This window comes from Parus major, unplaced genomic scaffold, assembly GCF_001522545.3.
Source record: "Parus major isolate Abel unplaced genomic scaffold, Parus_major1.1 Scaffold472, whole genome shotgun sequence".
NCBI classification, from domain to species: domain Eukaryota; kingdom Metazoa; phylum Chordata; class Aves; order Passeriformes; family Paridae; genus Parus; species Parus major.
This window is the reverse complement of record NW_015379366.1, coordinates 15,087-26,326: the sequence shown is the minus strand read 5'-3', so window position 1 is coordinate 26,326 and position 11,240 is coordinate 15,087. Positions and strand designations below refer to the sequence as shown.

Sequence of the window (11,240 nt, the reverse complement as noted above, 5' to 3'; positions counted from 1 at the left end):
GACCTTCAATCCCACTCCCTTTGTTTTCCCAAAGCGAAGAAGACCGGGATCGTTTGGGAAGCAGGAGGCTGCAGCAAAGTTTGATCATGATGGGCTCTGCTCCTCTCTCCTGGGATCCGCCGCGGGCGGGCGGTGCCGGAACATTCCCGATTCCCGCCGGGATGAGACGATGGCGGCACCCTTGGAGATATTCCGGGATCACAACCCCGGCCCGACAGGATCTGCCGGGAGAGGGGAGCTCCTCCCTGCTGGTGTCACCTCCGAGGGACAATCTGGCTTTTCATCCCGATCCCTCCTGATCCCGGGATTTGGGATCGCTTGGGATGGACAGAAGCAGCCGGGCCCGGAGTAAATAAATAAGCACAGAATTTATTCGCTCTTAAAAAGCCGACAGCATCGGAAAAGAGGCGCTTTTCCCACCAGGCCACTCCAGAGGGTCCCCAAATGCTGAAATTTCACCCCTCAAATGCGGCTGTTGGAGCCCATCCCGAGGACTGAGACACCTGGAATGTCCCCGGCCTCTCCGAGGTGAACGGGATGATCCCAGGGCTGCTCTAAAATCCTGGAATTTTATGGTATTTAGGGACCAGCAGCATCATCAAGCCCAACTCTGGAGCTCTGTGTGGCCGCGGGCTTTGGCAGAAGCGAGTCCTGGGCTTTATTCCCGGGCTAAGCGTCATTCCCGGGATAATCGCCGTGTCCTTCCCGTTCTCCCAGGATCTCCGGGAACATCATTCCAGCCTTTTCACCATGTAGGGCCCTTCCAGCTCGTAGCCGATCTTCCTGTAGTAATTCCTGGTGCCGACACCTGCGAAGAAGAGGAGAAGAATGAGGTTTAATTCCGTGGGGACAAAGCTGGAAAAGCCAGGACAGGCCCTTCCATGTGGGAATGGTGCTGGAAGGAGCTCGGCCTCTCCCGGCTCGGCCGCTGTGCCGGAGCGGGGGCGGTTACTCGTTAACAGCCGGACTAATTACGGTGTTGTTCAGGCAGGAGCTGCAGCTGCTCCATCCACCCCGGATCGTGCCCCCGTCCTTTGTCTCGGGAGAGGAACCGGAGCGGAAAACTGGGAAACGCCAACCCCGGGCACAACAAAGCCCAGACAAGAGCCCAGGTGTGGGATCATTCCCAGGAACCCAAGGGCCCTACAACGCCCCGGACTCGTTCCAGGGGCTCTGGGAATGAGCTCGGCTCCACTCCAGGTGCTCGAGTGGGCGCAATCCAATTTCCTCCTTGGAGCCTCCTCCAAGAGCCTCTTCCCTCTCCTTCCTCCCTGGAAAGGCGGGATGGGCCCGGCTCCGCATCCTTCCCAGCTTGGCTAATTAGTCACAGATGCAGTAATTACTCATTGGGGAGGGAGGAGGGATTCGGCATCATTGGTGGCACTGGATGGAGAGGACTTGCCTCTCTGGCAGGAGGAGCAGCCCCTCTTTGCTCCGATCCCTCTCCAGCCTTCCTGGAAACTCCCAAAATCGGCTGGAACGGTCAGGGAATGACCCCGGTAACCCCTTCCTGCCCATGGGATTGGTTAAAACCATCCTTGGCCGTTTCCGAAATGCATATTCCAGGAGTTCCTGAAGGGGTTGAGATCCCAAAAAATTCCTGTCCAGCATTCCCGTGTCCCTGGATGGTCTTTAAGGTCCCTCCCAACTCCAACCACTCTTTGATTCATCCCACGATTCCAAACTGGATGATTTGAGGTGTAGAAAAGGCACCTGAAGCCCAGAAATGTCCTCGTGCTCCCCATTCCAGCAGCTGGGAAATCCCTGGAAAACCACAAAGAGCCCCAAACTGGGGAACAGCCGAGCAAATTCACTCGGAATTTTGGAACCTGAAACCGTGGGAGAGCCCAAATCTGCTGCAAACATCCGTTCCCCGCTTCCTGATCTCTGCCTGGAAGGGTTGAGATCTCTGACTTGGAGTAAAGCATGACCTGAACCAACAGCTTGGCCAAAATAAAAACATCCCCTGGCTTCATGAGCAGAGCAGATGAGGAATTCCGGCTCTGGAAGGTCATGAGAACACAGAAGATCGCAAAAACGGGAAAGATCAAAAAAAACATGAAAGATCAAAATATGAATTTTGGCTCTGGAAGATCACAAAAACACAAAAGATCACGAAAAATTAAAGATTAAAATACAAATTTTGGCTCTGGGAGATCACAAAAACATGAAAGAGCATGAAAATGAAAGATCCAAACATGGATTTTTGGCTCTGGAAGATCAGGAAAACACAAAAGATCATGAAAAATTAAAGATTAAAATATGAATTTTGGCTCTGGGAGATCACAAAAACACAAAAGATCATGAAGAACGAAAGATCAAATCAGGAATTTGGCTCTGGAAGATCAAGAAAACACGGAAGAGCAGGAAAATAGAAGATCCAAACATGGATTTTTGGCTCTGGAAGATCAGGAAAACACAAAAGATCACGAAAACGGGAAAGATCAAAAAACCAAGAAAGATAAAAATACCAATTTTGGCTCTGGAAGATCACAAACACATTAAAGATCATGAAAAATTAAAGATTAAAATATGAATTTTGGTTCTGGAAGATCACAAAACCTTGAAAGATCAAAATACGAATTTTGGCTCTGGAAGATCACGAAAACACAGAAGAGCAGGAAAATGAAAGATCAAAACATGAATTCTGTCTCTGGAAGATCAAAAAAACACTAAAGATCATGAAAAATTAAAGATTAAAATACAAATTTTGGCTCTGGGAGATCACAAAAATATGAAATATCATGAAAAATGAAAGATCAAAACAGGTTGGCTCTGGAAGATCATGAAAACACGGAAGAGCAGGAAAATGGAAGATCAAAACATGGATTTTGGCTCTGGAAGATCAAAAAAACATGAAAGATCATGAAAACACAAAAGATCATGAAAAATTAAAGATTAAAATACAGGTTTTGGCTCTGGAAGATCACAAAAACAGGAAAGATCATGAAAAATGAAAGACCAAAATCGATTTTGGCTCTAGAAGATCATGAAAACACGAAAGATCGCAAAAAGACAGAAGATCAAAACACGGATTTTGGCTCTGGAAAATCACGAAAACACAAAAGATCATGAAAACCAGAAGATCAAAATACAGATTTTGGCTCTGGAAGATCATGAAAACACAAAAGATCAAAATATGAATTTTGGCTCTGGAAGATCACAAAACCAGGAGAGCCCAAAACAGATTTTGGCTCTGGAAGATCATGAAGACACAAAAGATCACGAAAAAAGGAAAGATCAAAATGCGAATTTTGGCTCTAGAAGATCACAGAAACACGAAACAGGAAAATGAAAGATCAAAACATGGATTTTTGGCTCTGGAAGATCATGAAAACACAAAGGATCATGAAAAATTAAAGATTAAAATACAGGTTTTGGCTCTGGAAGATCACAAAAACAGGAAAGATCATGAAAAATGAAAGACCTAAACCAATTTTGGCTCTGGAAGATCATGAGAACACGAAAGATCATGAAAAATTGAAGACTAAAATATGAATTTTGGCTCTGGAAGATCACAAAAACACAAAAGATCATGAAAAACAAAAGATCAAAATACAGATTTTGGCTTTGGAAGATCATCTGTGACCCCAAACAAGTTGGATATAAAGACTCGGCAACACCTCGAGCTGAAGAACAACCGGATAATTCCAAGTGACGATTTTAAAACCGTCACCTCCATCCCAGTTCAACAGTTCCCATTTTGAGTTTATCCCTCGGAAAACACGAGGGGTTTGAAGGCAACACCTGCGGTTGCTTCCATGAATCCCAGAGTTCTGAAGAGACGCGAGTCAGTGCCAGGTCTTCTGAGTATCCCGAGGTTCTGAGTGTCTCCGTCATCATCCCATAAAAAGTCCTTCAGTGGGAAAATCTTCCCATGGAGAAGAGCCTTGGGATGCCCAGCACTCCTGGAAGATCTCCACGGAAAAAGATCCTTTCCCAAATCTTGGCCGATCCGAGCTGCACCCAGCGTTTTCCAGGGAAAAAGAAATCTTCCCAAAAACATCCTGAAAGAACAATCCAGCAGGATTGGAAGAATAAAACCAAAATCTTGGCTTTCCAAGCCGGACCTGGCCGAATTCCCCACCCTGCGGCTTTGGGATTTCACGTTAAATATTCCGGATCCAGCCGTGCTGGAGCGGGATTCATCCAGATCTGGATCCAGCGGAAGGAATGGAATGGATGGGAACCCATGGCCAGGAGCCAGGGGAGGATTTTTGGAAGTGATCGCATCCTCTGACAAGTGTGAATTTAATCCCCTTCTGGCAGCGCAGGAAAGCTGGGATAACCCTCCAAAAAAAAACCTGGAATTTGCATCCCAAAAATTCATTAAATACATTTTTGGAGCCTGCCTGGAGCAGGGGACGGAGGGAAGTGGCTCAAGCACCAGGGATAAACCCAGAAGGACTGGCACGGACACGGGAGCGCGGCAGAACCATCCCAGAAATCCATAAATTCCCGTCTCTGACTCAGCCCTTCCGCGCTGGAATTCCAACACGGTGTCTGAGTCTCCTCCAAGATCCCTCTGGCGCGGCTCACCGGGCACGGAAATGAGGGAAAATGAGGTCGTTTTCAGCAACGTTAACGACCTGCTAATAGTTCATTAAATTTCTGCGGCAAAGATTCGCGGAGACACACGAGGGGCTTCATCTCCACGTCTTCCACTGGAATGTTCTCCCGGGATGAGGAGTCTGGGCACATCCTGACTCACCAGCTATGGTTTTCTAGGTTTTTTTGGGAATAACCAGCTGGATCGGCGTTCTGCCTGTGGAAAAGGGAGCCTGGAGGTCCCAGGTGGGATCTCTGGTGAGTAGGATTGTCCTTCGAGGGTGCTGGGAAAAGGATTGGACAACAGGACAGGAAATGGAGAATTTTTCCAGAGAATCTGTAGATCTCTGAATTTTTCCAGGGAATTTGTGGATTTCCTCATCCCTGGAAATGTTCCAGGCCAGGTTGGATGGGGCTTGGAGCAGCCTGGGATGGTGGGAGGAGGTCCCTGCCCACAGAAGTGGGCAGGATTTCGGGTCCTTTCCCACCCAAACCATCCTGGAATTCCACGGGAGAACGGTGTGAGGGTCACCAAAACACCACGGATTTCACCCAGAATGAGCGGCGAGCCTCAAGGCAGACACAGGGATTCGGGATGGTCACGGGAATTTGGGATATCCACAGGGATTTGGGATGACCACAGGGATTTGGGATGGTCACAAGGATCTTGGATATCCACAGGGATTTGGGATATCCACAGGGAATGGGGATATCCACAGGGAATGGGGATATCCACAGGGATTTGGGATATCCACGGGGATTTGGGATATCCACAGGGATTTGGGATGACCACGGGGATTTGGGATATCCATGGGGACTTGGGATATCCACAGGGATCTTGGATATCCACGGGGATCTGGGATATCCACAGGGAATCGGGATAGCCACAGGGATTTCGGACATCCACGGGGATTTGGGATATCCACAGGGATTTGGGATATAAATGGGAATTTGGGATATCCACAGGGATTTGGGATGGCCAAAGCTGTTTCTCTTGGCACCGGCGAGGCCACGTTGGTGCCGTACGAGTGGAACATTCTGCCGCAGCCGGAATTCCGCTTTTCATGGAAAAATCACGGAGAAGGAAGTGACAAAAGCTTTGTCCGTCGCCTCCGGCATTCCAAGGACATGGACACCACCGAGCCAGGCAGGAAGAGCAGCACGGAACAGAAACTTCCCATTTTTAACCCAAAAAGGGAAATTTTGGGTTTGTTTTAACTCCTTGATCTCCACAGAATTCCCAGTGATGCAGGAACGGCTCGTTGGGAATCCCACCGGTGTCCCCAAGCCTCAACTCCCAAAGGAAGCCGGCACTCGTGGAAATTCCAGCGTTTCCTTCGGAATGAGACGTCGCTCTTCAAGCTGAAGGCTCAAATCCAAGCTTTCAATCTATGGAAAATGCAGGAAAATAGGAAGAGAGAGGTTTTTTTTCCTTTGTTGGGTTCTGGATGTTGACGGAGGAACCCATGGGTTTGGGAATTGGGAATGAGCAGCAGCTCCATCCATGATCTTCCCTGAGTTTCCTTTGGAATCTCCACTTCCCACAAGGCCGGGATTTATCTCCAGGGAAAACACGAGGCTGTTTCATGTGAATCCCAATAAATCCCTGGGAACGGGAACAACGGGAAGCAGGAAAAGGGTCTGAGAGAACCAGAAACTGCTTTATCTGCACTGAGGAATTGGGGGAAAATCCCACTTTTCAACAGCGCCGAGAAAACCGGGACACGTCGGAGCAATCCCGGAAAAGTTCCAAGTTTAAGGAATCAAGGAACGATCCCTCCAGCGAAGATTTTAATCTGACATCAGAGAATTGGCAAAGCGTTTTCAGGAAGTTCCTGGAGATACTGAGGAGATAAAAATCCTTGGGAAATGAGAGGATTTTTGGGAATGTTCCCCAGTATCCCGGAATGATTTGGGTTGGGAGAGACCTCAAAGCTCATCCAGTTCCAACCTGTCCTTGGACACTTCCAGGGATGGGGAAGCCCCAAATTCTGGGAAACCTGGGCCAGGACCCTCTGAGAAAATGGGAATCCGATATTATTAATTTCAAAGTTAATTAAAAACTCATTGAACGTCTCTGCGTCAAATCTGAGCTCTGGAAGCGATTCTGGATATTTTTTCCTAACCCACGTCTGACGCGCTTCCCTGCGGAGCCGCTCTCAGCAGGATCGACATTCCCGGAGGGATTGAATCCAGGGATGGGAGAGCTGAGTATTCCATGACCGGCTCCCACCGCAGCAGCCACTGGGAGCTGCGGGATCACGGAACGACGATCCCAAAAATGAGAATCTTCCCTCAAACCCCGGCTGTGGCCAACACCCATCCTGCTGTTTGTTGGACCCATGGGACGAATCCACCCCTGAAATTCTCCGGGTTTTAATGCTGAATGCGAGTCGGCATTTTGGGGGTTTTTTCCTCCTTTTTTTCCTGGCTGGAATGCTTCCCGGAGATTTTAAATTACTGTTTTCACAGCCCCTGTGTCTGGCAGCGAGGTTCTGTCACGATCTCACAGCTGGGTGATTTGAAATCACAAATGTGCGATGAGAAAAGGAAATCTGTGAAGTCTGGGAGCCTCTGGTCGGCAAAACACCGCCGGCCTCGGAGAGCCGGGATGGGATCATCTGTGACCCCCCGATCCGTGGGCAGGAAAACTGGGAGATCCCTGGAATCGCCCTCCAAAATCTTAAAATCCAAAATCCCCCCAAAAATCTTAAACACGGAGTGGATTTGATGGGAATCACATGGAGATGGAGAACATTCCTGATGGGGCTGGATTTGATGGGAATGAGGAGATGCAGAACATTCCCGATGGGGCTGGATTTGATGGGAATACAGAACATTCCCAATGGGGCTGGATTTGATGGGAATACAGAACATTCCCAGAGGGGCTGGATTTGATGGGAATGAGGAGATGCAGAACATTCCTGATGGGGCTGGATTTGATGGGAATACAGAACATTCCCAGAGGGGCTGGATTTGATGGGAATGAGGAGATGCAGAACATTCCTGATGGGGCTGGATATGATGGGAATGCAGAACATTCCTGATGGGGCTGGATTTGATGGGGATACAGAACATTCCCAACGGGGCTGATCCGACTTCTCAGCCGGAGAAATAAAAACCAGGGAAGAAACCACAGCAGCTGGACAGAATTTTTGTGGAAAAAGCCCCCAAGGAAATAACGAAAATTGGAATTACAGAACTGACTTTTGAAGGCCAAGTCAGGAATTCCAGAGATTCCGGATGGGGAAGATTCCATCTCCTTGATCCCTTTAGGATGGAAGCGACGTTTCCTGAATTCCCACCCGGCCCTGCCCTGACCCAGCAAACCCTGGCTCCGGAGCCAGGAAAAGGCGGAGCTGGCGGATCTCCCACTTCCAATCCCAGCAAAATGAAACATTTCCAAGCAAATTCTGTAACTTCCACCAGGATTTAAGGAATTGTGGCCACAGAGCATCAGGAGAGATGGGGATAGGGAAATGTGTCTGCTCCTCACCCCCGAATCCATCAAGACTCCGGGATTTGGGAGGTTCTTGGACCTTGTCCAGAGGTGGTGGTTGGAATATCCGGCCTGGGAGATGGATTTGGGATGAGTCACGGAGCGTGTGAGACATCCATGATTCGTCTTTATCATCCTGTGGGCTCCGGGATGATAAACCCAGTGATCCCGAGAGCCAGCCCATCTCCTCCCGCAGGGAATCACGGGGTTGGGATGGACCTTGGGATGTCCTTATCCATGGCCAGGGACACCTTCGCTGCCCCAGGCTGCTCCAACCTGGCCTTGGACACTTCCAGGGATGGGGCAGCCACGAATTCTCTGGGAATTCTGTGCCAAGGATCCACCTCAGATGGCTCAGAACGCTCAGAGAAATAAGGGAAGGAGGAGCAGGAGGGGGAAAACGCTCCACAATTCCTGTTTCTGTTTCGCCATCCCTCTCGGCAGGGCTCCTCCTTGGACTTCCCTTCCCTGGAAGTGTCCAAGGAAAAGCTGGAACAACCTGGGGCACTGGAAGGGGGAACCTCATCCATGCCACGGGGGGCTTTAAAGTCCCTCCCAACCCAAACCATTCGGGATTTGGTGACGCAACAAGGAGAGGGGCAGGGAGCAGCAGCTCCACTTGGATCCCTGCAGATCCCTGGGAAGCTCCGAGGTGACGAAGCAGGAATTAATGGAATTAAAATAAATTAATCCCAGCTCTGGATGGTTTTTTCCAGCTTTTCCCAGCTCCTGGGATGATCCCAATGAAGGAGTTGGAGCTGCCTGACAAAGCAGGAATTCAGAGATTTAAAACAAATCAATCCCAGCTCTTCCCAATTTCACCTGCTCCACCGCTCCGAGCAGAGCACCAGGGTCTGGATGGTTTTTTTCCAAGCTCCTGGGATGATCCCAAGCCGGGGCTGCCTGACATCACCAGGAATTCACAGAATTAAGATAAATCAATCCCAACTCTCCCGAATTTCTGTTCCGAGTGGAGCAGGTCACGAAAAACCCTGGATGTTTTTTTCCCAGCTCCTGGGATGATGCCGGGGATGGAGCTGGAGCCGCCTGACATCAGCTGCTCCTCCCGCCTCCCATCGAGGAATCCATCCCGCCTTCCCCTCCCGGCGCACTCGGCCGTGAAACATCCCTGGCCCGTGGCCACGTTAATTTTCTCCTTGACAGCCCCCGAATGGCGGCCTGGGCCGGAGGAAACGCCATCATCGTCCCCATCATCACCGTCATCATCATCCCCAGCATGGAAATGAGCTCCCGGCAGGGATCAGACACCGCTCCGAGCCTCCTTGGGAGCCCATCATGATAAAAGGCGCGATGCCCAGGGGCAGGCGAGGAAAGGGTGCTGCCGGTGGCCGGGGATCGAGCAGCCGCGGGAGGGGAATTCAATCCCGGCCCTTCTGCGGGAGATAAGGACACAAAGCTGTCGGAACAAGCCGAGGCCGGCTGCTCCCGCTGGCAGCACAAACAGATAACGCTGACGGACGTCAGCGCGGCCCCGAGAGCTCTTCCCGGGATTCACAGAGCTGGATTTCAGTGCTGGAGAAGGAATTTGCAGTCTGAGGCCGTCCCTTGCCCTTGGAGGAGCCCCAGCAGCTTCTCCTGCTGAATCCCAGTTTGCATTCTCTGAATCCCAGTCTGGATTTGCTAAATCCAGTTTGGATTTGCTAAATTCCAGTTCGTATTCACTAAATCCCAGTTTGGATTTGCTGAATCCCATTCTGGATTCACTAAATCCCAGTCTGGATCCTCTGAATCCCAGTTTGGATTCTCTGAATCCCAGTTTGGATTCTTTGAATCCCATTCTGGATTCGCTAAATCCCAGTTTGGATCCCCCAAATCCCAGTTTGGAATCGCTGAATCTCAGTTCATATTCACTAAATCCCAGTCAGGATCCTCCGAATCCCAGTCTGGATTTGCTAAATCCCAGTTTGGAATTGCTGAATCCCAGTTTGGACTTGCTGAATCCCTGTTGGGATCCTCTGAATCCCAGTTTGGATCCTCTGAATACCAGTCTGGATTTGCTAAATCCCAGCTTGGATTTGCTTAATCCCAGTTCGTATTCACTAAATCCCAGTTTGGATTTGCTGAATCCCATTCTGGATTCACTAAATCCCAGTTTGGATCCTCTGAATCCCAGTTTGGATTCTTTGAATCCCAGTCTGGATTTGCTTAATCCCAGTTCGTATTCACTAAATCCCAGTTCGTATTCGCTAAATCCCAGTTTGGATTTGCTGAATCCCATTCTGGATTCACTAAATCCCAGTTTGGATCCACTTCAGAGCCATTCCCTGTGTCCTGTCCCTCCATCCCTTGTCCCCAGTCCCTCTCCAGCTCTCCTGGAGCCCCTTTAGGCCCTGGAAGGGGCTCTGAGCTCTCCCTGGATCCTTCTCCAGGGGAACATTCCCAGCTCTCCCAGCCCTGGGAGCTGAATCTCTCACTGGGGAAGGGGTGGCTCATCCCAGGACCAGCCTTGGAAAATCCCTGAGCGGAGCCGGGGGCGATTCCCGGGCCGGGAGAAGCTCCAGAGCCCGGCAGGAGATGTCAGACACGGATCTCTCACATCCCGGGATCATCCCCGTGACCTCCGGATATTCCAGGTGGGATTGGCCACCGAGCCTCGCCAGGAAGGACAAAGCAGCGTCCCTCAAAAACAAAAAACAAACCCCAAAGGTACCAGATTTGTGTTTTCATGGAATTTTCAAGGAATTCTGGATCCCTCCGGATCTCCAGAATCCGAGGGTGACGACAGAACCGTCGGGTCTGCTCGGGGATAACACAAAGAATATTTGGAATTGTGGGAGCACATCCAGTCAGCTGGGAGAGGCAGGAGCCAGCATTCCCGGGATTTCCCTGGTGCCGGTTTTAAGGGAACAGCTGGAAGTGTTTGCTCCGGGATTTGGGTCAGGTGGAGTAATTATGGGATGTCAAGCCTCAAAGCAGCGGCCAGAGGAGCCGACAGGAAAGGTTTTAGGGACGGAGGATTGCCCTTTGTCCCCCTTCAGCCGGATCCGGGGGTTATTCCATAACTCCTCCCCAGCTTCCAGAGGGAAATCTGTGGGAATTTCATGGGAAGGGGTGAGGAGGGAAGCTGGAAAACGCTCAGAGCTCTGATTCAACTTCCCACTTCCGACTGCTGGGAATTCCAAATCCCCAGGAGGGAAAACACGGGAAGGGAAAAGGAGAAAGGGGAAAGGGG

General features: G+C 50.1%; 1 protein-coding gene across 1 annotated transcript in view; it reads right to left on the bottom strand.

The window, feature by feature from the left end:
• Positions 1-349: 349 nt before the first annotated feature.
• The window catches only part of LOC107199155 (elongator complex protein 3-like), a 21,793-nt gene continuing 10,902 nt past the window's right edge, over positions 350-11,240 (bottom strand). The window contains exon 5 of the mRNA XM_015616496.3: positions 350-808. Within this exon, the coding sequence (XP_015471982.1) occupies positions 732-808 (77 nt within the window). The 3' untranslated portion in view covers positions 350-731. The remainder of the gene's footprint in view (positions 809-11,240) is intronic.